Source organism: Nerophis ophidion, linkage group LG19 (assembly GCF_033978795.1).
Source record: "Nerophis ophidion isolate RoL-2023_Sa linkage group LG19, RoL_Noph_v1.0, whole genome shotgun sequence".
In the NCBI taxonomy this organism is placed as follows: domain Eukaryota; kingdom Metazoa; phylum Chordata; class Actinopteri; order Syngnathiformes; family Syngnathidae; genus Nerophis; species Nerophis ophidion.
The window spans coordinates 20,622,036-20,636,146 of NC_084629.1; the positions used below are offsets into that span (position 1 = coordinate 20,622,036).

Below are 14,111 nucleotides of genomic sequence, written 5' to 3' on the forward strand. Positions count from 1 at the left end.
ACCGTGAAGCCCTATACACACACATATATATATGCATATATACACATATATATATACATATATACACACATACATATATACACACATATATATACACATATATATATATATACACACATATGTATACATATATACACACACACACACAATCAAGACATATATATATATATATATATATATATATATATATACTTGCAAATGGCTTTAAAAAGTTGAATTGTATTTATACCAAATGATACATTACAAGAATAAGTTTGAATTCAGAGTCGTGTTGAATCCAGTATCTATTCTGAATTGAATTGTCAGCCCAGGAATCAGAAAAAGCACCATAAATTGTATGGTAGAATTCTGCCGACTAAGTTTTTCTTTTACTGTGTAGCCTCCAAAGCTAACGTTAGCATTTCTCCCCATAGGGCGGCATGGCATAGTGGGTAGAGCGGCCGGCCAGAAACCTGAGGGTTGCAGGTTCGCTTCCCACCTATTGACATCCAAAAATCGCTGCCGTTGTGTCCTTGGGGAGGACACCTCACCCTTTGCCCCCGGTGTCGCTCACACTGGTGAATGAATGATAGGTGGTGGTCGGAGGGGCCGTAGGCGCAAACTGGCAGCCACGCTTCCGTCAGTCTACCCCAGGGCAGCTGTGGCTACTGATGCAGCTTACCACCACCAGGTGTGAATGAATGTTGAGTCCCACCTCTCTATGAGCGCTTTGAGTGTCTAGAAAAGTGCGATATAATTCTGTGGTATTATTATTATTATTATTATTATGTATCCCTAAATGCAGTGTTCCGAACAACAGCGTTATATAATAACGGAAATCTAACATTACTTTCACTGGTATTGAATAATCTAATTCATTACTTTTATGTATGTTACAAACGCCGTTAGCGATGTGACATAGCACGCTCTTTTTGATGTGGTTTTATTTCACCAAGACCGCTTCAGATTCAATGCAGGAAGCAACGTTTTGCTAATGAAAGCAGCATCACACGAAAATTAATTTGATGTCACATATAAGAGGAGGCAACATCACACAGCAAACAATCCACATACACGCTCCAACTACTACCGCTACTATGAGGGAAGAACGGACAACAAGTCAATGATTGAAGTAACAAGCTTGTAATCCTACAATACCACCTTTTGTGGACAAGGAGACTACAGCAATCGGAGCACATTCAATGTCTTTACTAAAGATTAAACAGATCTGACCGCAAACCGCTAGTCTGAGCTAACAACCACAGCTACGCTAGCGCTACTCAGGAGGCGCCTTTTAAAGGCGCAAACACACTCTGCTCTCATGAAACATCCTAAATTGCATTATGCCAGTTTCTTTTTTTGAAAGTAACACAATAATTACTTTCCAAAGTACAGTAATTAGTTAGATTTATTAAAGAGTAAATTAAAGCAACAATTTGTTTGCTTCATGGTATTAAGAACACACTGAGATGCTACTGTAACAGAGTCAAAGGTCATTTTGATATTTCTTTCAGCTCAAATATCCTCCCAAGGACAACACACACGTTGTTTTGAGGCCCACCTGTACAAAAACAGCAGCAGCAGTCGAGGATCCCTGCACAGCAACGCCAGCTTTGCTTCATTCCCCCCCCCACAAACACACACTCTCACACGCACACACACACAGGGGCTACATCCAGACACCTGCGTCAAACACAAACACACACCCCCACGCGCCGACACACGCCATCACTCGTATATGTGCAGCAAGGTAGTGGTTGTGCGAGAGTGTGTGTGCTTGACTGAGAAGACACGCCAGGGGGATGGGTTGGAAGAGAGGAGGGGGCGGGGCTTACAAACGACATGTGGTTTCGGTGCACTCTTCCGCATTCATTAAACACCTGCAGCAGTTTTGCGTTGTGTTTGAAAGTGTACCACAAAAGCGCTTCTTAAAAAGTATTTTTTCTGACTCACTTTGATTTGAATGTGTACTCTCAGTTAGCACAATTTCTTTTTTCATGCGCATCGCAGGGGTAATTGTCGTATTTTTGTTAACATTTTAGACAGGTTTAGGATTGTTGTTTTTGTTCCAGTTCAGATTATTTCAAAGAATCCTTTTTCACTGAATAAATATGACTGTGCAAAACTGACTTAAATTATATATAACAACTTTTTTTTAACATGAATTAATACAACCTACTATTTTCACTGTCAATACAATTGTATATAAGTATACATTTATTAATTACTCAATACGCTACATTGCATTTTTTTTTTCCAGTTTGAAAAATAATTTGACTGAAAACTATTTATTTTAGGAAAAAGTAACATGTCAGGAATTTTAGTGATGCATATTTCTGTTATTCTTGTATTTTATTTTCAAATTTAACATCTCTTTTCAATTAAAACTTTTTTGTGCTTTAGATTTTCATTATTGTAGATGTTTTATAAATAGCAAGTTACATTGAATAGAAAGAGATCATTTGAACTGCAAACAATAACAATAATTAACATTTCTGTTCTAATTGCTTTTAAAAAAAAAATACTTTCAATAAATAAATATTTTAGTGATCTACATTTCTGTTGTTATTTTATAAATAACAAGTTATATTTAATAAAATAGTATTTGAAGTACAAAAAATAACAATAATTAACATTTCTGTTATTTTTATATTTTATTTTCAAAATTAAAAACGACTTTCAATAAATATTTTTGGTGATCTACATTGCCTTTATTGTTGTATTTAATTTTGAATGAGAACAATTACACTAACAAGAATAACTTATTTAATAAAAATATTCCATGTCATGATTTGAGTGATCAATATTTCTGTAATTTTTAAATTAAAAATACAATAAATAAGAGACATTTACAGGTAGTTGTTAAATTATAATCATTTTTAAAATTAAAAAATACTTGATAAAACATTTTTTTTAGTGAGCTAATTATAATTTTTTTTAAATAAAGTTACATTAAATTATAACAATTTATCAAACAAAAAACTAACTCATGTCATGATTATAGTGATCTCCACATCTGTTATTTTTATATATATTTAAATTTTTATTAACTACAACAAATGTATTTAAACACAAACAAAATATAAAATTAAAAATTAAAAATAAAAACTGAATATGTTGGCATTTTAGCTTTCTATTGTTGCAGATTGCAATAGTGTCAACACGTATCACACATTTTAGATGAAATATTATTTTACACGTTTTTGTTAACCTCAAAATGTATTTTTTAATACTTTTCCTTTTCCTTTTCTAAGTGCTACTTCTGTGTCTCAATCACATTATCTTCAAAAAGTGCTGAAAGTGGTGAAAATGTCTCTAAAAGTCAATTAAAAATGCCTCATAAAGGTTGAAATCCACTTGACTTGACCTGTCACGGCCTTTTAAACAGACACACGCACACGCACACACACACACACACACACACACACACACACACACACACACACACACACACACACACACACACACACACACTCACACACACACACACACACACACTCACACACTACATCGTGTATCAGTAAACTCCTGAAAGTTAATCAAGGTTGGTATTTGTTGTTTTAAAGGAGTGTGTTATTAAAATAGTTTGACTTCACAGATGCATCATCATGTGTGATCAGTATGCCCTCACTCTGGGCTATAAAGCACACCTGGAGATCTTTTTACACATTATTAAAAAATAAATACTTATCAAGAAGGTCTGGAAGAACACGTGATTTATTTTAAAGGAGCTTTTAAAAGTGTTTAAATATACTGATGCAATATAATAATTACCCCGCGACCCCAAAGGAAATAAGCGGTAAAAAATGGATGGATGGACATAGAAAGAGACCATTTCCTGTTGTAATGTGCCCAACCCAACAACAGGGGTCAGTATAGCAAAGATGACCTGGAAGTCATATATCGTTCAAAAAAGTGACAGTTTGTGCCTAAAAGGTTAAATTAGGATGTAAAATTACATATTTTGTTACAAAGGTAAAACATATGTGCATACAAATAAAATAGTTAACAACAAAAGTTATATTGTGCCAGAATTATATGTGTTAAAAATGTCTCTAAAATCCAAAAATAGGCTCAGAAAAAATGCATGTTTGCAGCAAATGTGCAATATTTGCCACAAAATAAAAAAACAAATAAAAACAAAAGTTATATTGTGGCTAAAATATGATACAGTTCTTAGAAAAAATTGCTAGTTTGTCCTCAAAAGGTTGAATTAGGCTGTAAAAAATGCATATTTTTGCTACACAAATATTTGATCTTAAAATTGCAACAGTTGAGCACAAAGAGTTATATTATGGCAGGAATATCATATATGTCATCAAAACAAGTGGTACTTTGTTCCTAAAAGGTTAAATAAGGATGCAAAAAATTGCATGTGTTGCTCCAAAAGTGCAATATTTAATTTAAAAATTGCAATAGTTGACACCATAGAGTTATATGGTGGCAGAAATATCATACATTTCATCTATAAAGTGGTAGTTTGTGCCTAAAAGATTACATTGGGATGTAACAAATACATGTTTTGCTACAAAAGTAGAATATGTGTCAATACAATGTTCAAAAGATGTCAAAAATATTATATTGTAGCTATAATATGACATATATATATTTTTTTTTAAGTGGTAGTTTTCCCCTAAAAGAATACAGAAATTGCATATTTTGCCCCAAAAGTAGAATGTCTGTCCATAAAAATGCAAACATTTTCAACTAAAGTTATATTGTGGCAGAAAAAATAAATATTTGGTCAAGAATGCAATAGTCTGTCCCTGAAATATAAAATTAGGTTTTTAGAAATTGCATGTTTGCAACAAAGTGCAATATTTGGTCTCAAAATTACAATAGTTGACAACGAAGAGTTATATTGTGGCGTACATTTTATATGTTTAATCAAAAAAGTGGTAGTTTGTTTTCTTAAAAGATGAAATTAGGGTGTAAAAACGGCAGATTTTGTCACAAAACAAGAATATCTGTCTATAAAAATGCAATAGTTGACAACAAAAGTAATATTCTGGAAGAAAAATGTTATATTTCTTAGGGGAAAAAAAGTGGTTGTTGGTCCCTAAAAGGTTGAATTAGGATGTAAAAATTTGCTACAAAAGTGCAATATTTGTTCCAGTAGTTGACAACAAAATGTATATTGTGGCAGAAATATGATGTATTTGTTCAAAAATGTTGTGGTCTGTCCCTGAAATATGAAAAGATGATGAAAAATGTGTATGTTTGCAAAAAAAGTGCAATATTTGCTCATAAAAATGTAATAGTTGACAACAAAGAGTTATATTGTGGCAGGAATATCATATATTTAATCAAAAATGTGGTAGCTTGTGACTAAAAGATTAAATTAGGCTGTAAAAAATACATATTTTGCTACAAAAGTACAATATTTGTCAATAAAAATGCAATAGTTGAAAACAAAGAGTTATATTGTGGCAGGAATATCATATATTTAATAAAAAATGTGGTTGCTTGTGACTAAAAGATTAAATTAGGCTGTAAAAAATACATATTTTGCTACAAAAGTACAATATTTGTCAATAACAGTGCAATAGTTGACAACAAAGAGGTATATTGTAATAGAAATATCATATATTTCTTCAAAAAGTGGTAGTTTGTCCCTGATAGAATAAACTAGGAAGTACAAATTGCAAATTTTGCTACAAAAGTAACATATCTGTCCATGAAAATGCCAATAAATGCAGTAGTTTTTAAAGCTATCAAAGATTGGAAAAAATCCCAAGATAGCAATACAATATTTTGCTATCCATCCATCTATTTTCTTCTGCTTATTCAAGGCCATTCATCCATCCTTTTTCTACCGCTTATTCCCTTTTGGGGTCGCGGGGGGCGATGGTGCCTATCTCAGCCACAATTGGGCGGAAGGCGTAGTACACCCTGGACAAGTCGCCACCTCATCGCAGGGCCAACACAGATAGAGGGACAACAATCACACTCACATTCACTCAGTAGGGCCAATTTAGTGTTGCCAATCAACGTATCCCCAGGTGCATGTCTTTGGAGGTGGGAGGAATCCGGAGTACCCGGAGGGAACCCACGCATTCACGGGGAGAACATGCAAACTCCACACAGAAAGATCCCGAGCCCGGGATTGAACCCAGGACTACTCAGGACCTTCGTATTGTGAGACAGACGCACTAACCCCTCTTCCACCGTGAAGCTATTGTCTAAAAATCAGTGACCCCAGACCGCACAAGCAGTCCCAATACTTTCGCTTAAATGTTGTAATCTTGTCGAACGTCATATTTATTTTGAATGTTTACCCCATTTGAATAGCAAATAAGAAAAGTATGACAACATGGAGCTAATGTTGACTTATGAACAGGATTGTCAGCTGGAACAAATATGAACACAAGAACACCAATATTAAGACCAGTATGAACACCAATATTAAGACCAATATGAACACCAACATGAACACCAATATGAACACCAATATGAACAACAATATTAAGACCAATACGAACACCAACATGAACACAAATATTAACCCCAATGTTAACACCAATATGAACACCAAATTACCAACAAATTGAACACAAGTATGAACACCAATATTAACACAAATATTAACACTATTATGAACACCAATATGAACAAACACCAATATGAACTCAAATATGAACACCAATATTAACACAAATATTAACACTATTATGAACACCAATATGAACAAACACCAATATGAACTCAAACATGAACACCAATATGAACATGTATATGAACACCCATATGAACACCAATATTAACACTAATATTACCAACAATATGAACACCAATATTAACACTAATATTACCAAAAATATGTACACCAATATGAACACATGTATGGACACCACAATGAATACCATTATGAACACAAGTGTGAACACCAATATGAACACAAGTATGAACACAAGTATGAACTCAAGTATGAAAACCAATATGAACATGTATATGACCACCAATATGAACACCAATATAAAGACCAATATGAACACCAACATGAACACCAATATGACAACCAATATAAAAACCAATATTAACCCAAATTTTAACCCCAATTTTAACACCAATATGAACACCAACATGAACACCAACATGAACACAAGTATGAACACCAATATGAACACCAACATGAACACAAGTATGAACACAAGTATGAACACAAGTATGAATACCAATATGAAGACCAATATGAACCCCAATGTTAACACCAATATTACCAACAATTTCAACACAAGTATGAACACCAACATTAACACTATTATGAACACAAGTATGAACACCAATGTTATCACCAACATGAACACAAGTATGAATACCAATATTAACCCCAATGTGAACACCAATATTAACCCCAATGTTAACACCAATATGAGCACCAATATGAACACCAATATTAACCCCAATGATAACACCGATATGAACACCAATATGAACACCACAATGAATACCAATATGAACACCAATATGAACACAAGTATGAACTCAAGTATGAAAACTACTATGAACATATATATGACCACCAATATGAACACCAATATAAAGACCAATATGAACACCAATATGAACACCAATATAAAGACCAATATGAACACCAATATGAAAACCAATATGCAAACCAATATTAACCCGAATTTTAACCCCAATTTTAACACCAATATGAACACCAACATGAACACAAGTATGAACACAAGTATGAACACCAACAAGAACACAAGTATGAACACCAATATGAACACAAGCATGAATACCAATATGAACCCCAATGTTAACACCAATATTACCAACAATTTCAACACAAGTATGAACACCAATATTAATACTATTATGAACACCAATATGAACACAAGTATGAATACCAATATGAACCCCAATGTTAACACCAATATTACCAACAATTTCAACACAAGTATGAACCCCAATGTTAACACTATTATGAACACCAATATGAACACAAGTATGAACACCAATGTTAACACCAACATGAACACCAATATTAACCCCAATGTGAACACCAATATTAACCCCAATGTTAACACCAGTATAAGCACCAATATGAAGACCAATATTAACACCAATATGAGCACCAATGTGAACACCAATATTAACCCCAATGTTAACACCAATATGAGCACCAATATGAACACCACAATGAATACCAATATGAACACCACAATGAATACCAATATGAACACAAGTATGAACACCATTATGAACAAAACACTCAAACATTGTGTTAAACAGACCAACCACACACATGTATTTCTAAGAATTACTTTACATGGATATGACCTCATGATGTAATGATGGTGACGAAGAAATCCTTCCTACCTTTCCCGGAGCTAAAGAAGCAGTCCATGTCCACGCTGGAACGAGAGTGGGATACACAGAGTGCCGAGCTGGGCACCAGACCCTCCTGCTGGGGGCTGCGCTCGGTGGTGCGCACCAAACACCAGCCCGGTCGCTCGCTGGGCCTCTCCAGCAACTCCACCGTTTGACCTGGGATAGTCAGCACTTTAATCATTTGTCCGACAAATGTGTTGTTTTGTTTTATTTCAGTAAATATGCTAACCTAGCATGATGTTTAAAGTGTAATGTTAGCATGTAGCTCACATAGCTTTGCTAGCGTTGCTAACTTAGCATGATGTCAAAGTGTAATATTAGCATTTAGCTAGCATAGCTATGCTACTTTAGCTAAACTAGCATGGTGTTAGCATGTAACTCACATAGATGTGCCATTATTGCAAACCTAGCACGATGTTAAAGTGTAATTTTAGCATGTAGCTCACATAGCTATGCCAGTTTTGTTGACCTAACATGATACTAAAGCAATGGTTCTTAACCTTGTTGGAGGTACCAAACCCCACCAGTTTCATGTGCGCATTCATCGAACAATACTTTAGTGAAAGATTTAAAAAAAAAAATTTTCAAATTCAAGAAAAAGTCATGTTTTTTTTACTTGTGCACAAAATGAACCGCACATGAACATCACCTTGTTTAAAGAACAAAAACAACACAGTGCATGAACTCACAACAAATTACACACCTTACACACCTACCTTCCCTCTGTTGCTATACATCTCGAAATGTATGTTGTAATATGTATATGTGCTTTGCTATGGAGGTTTTTTCCCACTCCAGACTGGGCCACCTTAGGAGCCCAGTCTAGATTGTATTTTTTTACTCATCCTACCCCAGCGTTTACCTTTTTCCCATCTTTTACGGGGCGCCTTATGGCGACCCATCAGCGTTCTTGTTCTGTAACCCTTTACACTGTTTGTTTGTCTAATCTTGAACAGGTTTGTGCTGAAAACAAATTTTTGTTGAATTTATGCAGTGACAATAAAGACCTATCCTATCCTATCCTTACATACATTACCATGAATTGATTCATTTGGACCCCGACTTAAACAAGTTGAAACACTTATTTGGGTGTTACCATTTAGTGGTCAATTGTAGGGAATATGTACTGAACTGTGTAAACTTTATTGTTTCATATAATGTATTCTCTTACTTTGTAATCTGCTAGTAAAAGTTTCAATCAATCAATCAAAAAACCTGCAAATCAGATGGAAAATTAGAGGGAAGATTGTTTGGGGGTATCCATAATACGCTGACAGGGAGAAGTTTTTATTTACACGATAAGTCGGATGTGTCTTTACCTCCGTGGCGGAGACTCTGCCGAACCCCAGACCCCGACTCACCGAACCCCTAGGGTTCAATCGAACCCAGGTTAAGAACCACTGTACTAAAATATAATGTAAGCATTTGGTTCACATAGCTATCGTAATGTTGCTAACCAAGCATGATGTTGAAATGTAATGTTAGCATGTACTGTAACTCACATGGCTATGCTAATGTTGCTAACATAGCATGATGTTAAAGTGTGATGTTAGCATGTAACTCACATGGCTATGCTAATGTTGCTAACAGCATGATGTTAAAGTGTAATGTTAGCATGTAATTCACATGGCTATGCTAATGTTGCTAACATAACATGATGTTAAAGTGTAATGTTAGCATGTAACTCACATGGCTATGCTAATGTTGCTAACATGGCATGATGTTAAAGTGTAATGTTAGCATGTAACTCACATGGTTATGCTAATGTTGCTAACATAGCATGATGTTAAAGTGTAATGTTAACATTTAACTCCGATAGCTACACCAGTGTTGCTGACATAGTATGACGTTATAGTGTAATGTTAGCATGTAGCTCTATGCTAGTGTTGCTGACATAGCATTATGCTAATGTTGGTTAGTTCATTTCAAACATGCAGACAGACATGAATTGATTAACATGGACCCCAACTAAAACAAGTTGAAAAATGTATTTGGGTGTTACCATTTAGTGGTCAATTGCACGGAATATGTACTGAACTGTGCAATCTAGTAATAAAACTTTCAATCAATTAATCAGTTACATATTTTAAATCTTTTCACTTCCTCTTTACAACATGTTCGAAAAGAAGTAATACAAAGGAGAGCTTATCTAATTCTACCCTTCTTCTACTTCAAAGCAATATCAAACACATTTGTCTACCTCTGATTCTCATTTTGTAACACAACAAATCAGTGAGTAATAAAGTGTAATGTTGGTATGTAGCTCACATAGTTAGGGCAGTGTGGATAAACTAGCATAATGTTATAATGTAATGTTAGCATGTAAACCACAGAGCTATGCTAGTGTTGCTAACATAGCATGATGTCAAAATATAATGTTAGCACATAGCTCACATAGCTATGCCAGTGTTGCTAACCCAGCATTAGAGCTGTGACAATAACAATATTTTGGTACCGGTACCAAAATGTATTGTGATACATTTCTGTACTTTCCAATAATTTTCTAAATAAAGGGGACCACAAAAAATGGCATTATTGGCTTTATTTTAACAGAACATCTTAGGGTACCTTTATCATATGTTTCTTATTGCAGTTTATTCCTTAAATAAAATAGTGAAAATACAAGACTTTTTGTGAAGTCTTTTAGTAGTAAGTACACAAACGAAGGATCCTAATTAGTCTGCTCACGTATGCAGTAACATATTGAGTCATTTATCATTGTATTATTTTGTCAACATTAAGAAGGACGAACTGTAAAAATTAATTATGAATCTACTTCTTCATTTACTGTTAACATCTGCTTACTTTCTCTTTTAACATGTTCTATCTACACTTTTGTTAAGATGTAATAATCACTTATTCTTCCGTTGTTTGGATACTTTACATTAGTTTTGGATGATGCCACACATTTAGGTATCGATCCGATACCAAGTAGTTACAGGATTGTACATTGGTCATATTCAAAGTCCTCATGTGTCCAGGGACGTATTTCCTTAGTTTATGAACATTATATACATTTTTAAAAAATGAAAAAAATATTTTATGATGCAAAAAAATATTGATGTAATCATAGTAGTATCGACTAAATATGTTCCTGTACTTGGTATCATTACAGTGGATGTCAGGTGTAGATCCACAAATGGCGTTTGTTTACATTGTGACGCCGGTGAGATACGGTGTGAAGTGAAGCATGTTTAGCTATTCCTCGACCTGCAGGGATGATACTTGTAAGAGACTTACTTTATTTGTTGCCATGGAGACCAGAATTAGTGATTTAGAAGTAACTAAAACACTATGTGTTAAAATAGTGTTTTTAGCAGATAAGGCGGCAGGACTTTGGCTGCTAACTAGCCAGCCATGTCTTAAAGCGCCTCTTCCTGAGGGCGTTTCAGTGTTATAACTTCACCTTTATCTTTAGTTTTTATGCCAAAATGTGTCTGTTCTTCCTTTTCTGTCTACACACTGTGTCCGCTTGTAAGTACTCCGTGTGTGTGCGCTACCAAACATTGCTTTTCTGCTCGTAAAACCAGCAATGTCATGACGTGAGGACGACGGGGGGCCAGTACTTTTTAGAGGCCGTATAGTACCAAATATTATTCATTAATATCGCGGTACTATACTAATACCGGTATACCATTCAACCCTACCTAGCATGATGTCAAAATGTAATGTTAGCACATAGGTCTATGCTAATGTTGCTAATCAATGATATCAAAATGTAATGTTAGTACACAGCTCACATAGCTATGCCAGTGTTGCTAACCTAGCATGATTCAAAATGTAATGCTAGCACATAGCTCACATAGCTATGCTAATGTTGCTAATCTACCATAATGTCAAAAATTAACGTTGGCACATAGCTCACATACATATGCTAGTGTTGCAAACCTAACATGATTCAAAATGTAATGTTAGCACATAGCTCTATGCTGATGTTGCTAATCTACTATGATGTCAAAATGTAATGTTAGTACATAGCTCACATAGCTAAGCTAATGTTGCTATCTACCATTAAGTCAAAAAGTAATGTTAGCACATAGCTCGCATACATATGCTAGTGTTGCAAACCTAGCATGATCAAAATGTAATGTTAGCACATAGCTCACATAGCTATGCTACTGTTGCTAACATAGCATGTCAAAATGTAATGTTAACACATAGCTATGCTAGTGTTGCTAACCTAACCTAGCATTATGTCAAAATGTAATGTGCGCACATAGCTCACATAGATATGATAGTGTTGCTAACCTAACATCAAGCCAAAATGTAATGTTAACACATGGCTCACATAGCCATGCTAGTGTTGCTAACATAGCATGATGTCAAAATGTAATGTTAGCACATAGCTCACATAGCTACCTTAGTGTTGCTAACATAGCATTATGTTAAAATGTAATCTTAGCACATAGCTCACATAGCTACGCTAGTGTTGCTAACATAGCATGAGGTCCATCCATCCATCCATTTTCTACCGCTTATACCCTTTGGGGTCACGGGGGTGCTGGTGCCTATCTCAGCTACAATCGGGCACACAAAATGTAAATTTAGCACATAGCTCACAAAGCTATGATAGTGTTGCTAACATAGCATTCTGTCAAAATGTAATGTTAGCACATAGCTCACATAGCTACGCTCGTGTTGCTTACATTGTTTGTCCTCCTGTCCCACTCCTTAATGTTACATTGTTGCATGTGATACATGACATCTATTATGTTGGACAAGTGCACACTTAAGAGTGTTTATTTGAAAAGAGTATGAAGTACACAACAGTACTTCTTAGAGACACACACGGTAGTGCTAACTAAAAGTACTTTTGCACTATTGTGGACTCTTCTTTCAAAGGGAGACCCTCACCAGTGCTGACTGACATCTCGCTGCTGCATCCTGCCGTGAAGTCCTGTAGCACCACAGTCAACTCGCAGCCACCAGAGAGCTGCAAGGATGACAAAAAGGTGTTAGCACTTGGATGACATTGGGATTGTTTACGATAATATATATTATTTATTCTTCTCCACAATCATAAACAGTTATCTTTTCCTCAATACCAGCTTGCATGCACAGCGCCACCTTCTGTGGCAGCGGCGTGCACGTGACCACATCTGCGTGCGTTTCCAAGCGCTGGCTCAAAAGTGCGCGTTTGACTCCATTAGCGACGTTTACACAACAGGAGCGCAGTGCTCATGTGACAGCAAACACCGCCACTAACCAGAGCGCAAGGCATTCTGGTCACACCCAACATCCCCTGCTCTCCTCTCTCAAATATCTCTAAGTGTGTGTGTGTGTGTGTGTGTCTGTGTGTGTGTTTCCCTTCTTGAGTTGTCAACAAGGAAAAGTACCGTCCATATGAGGACCGGTGAACAAGTTAGGACTAAAATCATGGTCCCAATACAGAAAACCAATGCATCTAATAGAGAATATCTCATTTGCACCCATCGTGGGGAAATCTATCAAAATTAGGCTGGTCCCAAAAAGGAGGGATTTTTCAAATTGACTGTGTGTCGGTTTTAAAAGTGCTCCCCCTCTGGTCAACATATGAAATAACAAGTGTGTGTAAATATTTGACCTGTTTCCCCTCTGGCCAACATGTGTAATAACAAGTGTTTGTAAGAAATTGAAATGCGCCCCCTATGGGCAAAATTAATAAATTAAAAAAAAAAATATATATATATATACACAGTATATATGTATACAGACACATACTGTAAAAACTTAAAGTAAATAATGATAATTAAAAACCTATTACAAACCAAAAAATCAATATTAAAAATTTACTAAAAGCTTATTTTTTT

The 14,111-nt window shown here is 35.2% G+C and overlaps 1 protein-coding gene across 3 annotated transcripts in view; it reads right to left on the minus strand.

Annotated features, from left to right (window-relative positions):
• The window catches only part of LOC133538161 (kalirin-like), a 259,495-nt gene that overhangs the window by 57,587 nt on the left and 187,797 nt on the right, over positions 1 to 14,111 (minus strand). For all 3 annotated transcript variants that reach the window (XM_061879521.1, XM_061879520.1, XM_061879519.1), the window contains exons 39-40: positions 13,177 to 13,255; positions 8,311 to 8,478 (exon numbers count right to left, since the gene is read on the minus strand). In XM_061879521.1, the coding sequence (XP_061735505.1) occupies positions 8,311 to 8,478; positions 13,177 to 13,255 (247 nt within the window). The remainder of the gene's footprint in view (positions 1 to 8,310; positions 8,479 to 13,176; positions 13,256 to 14,111) is intronic.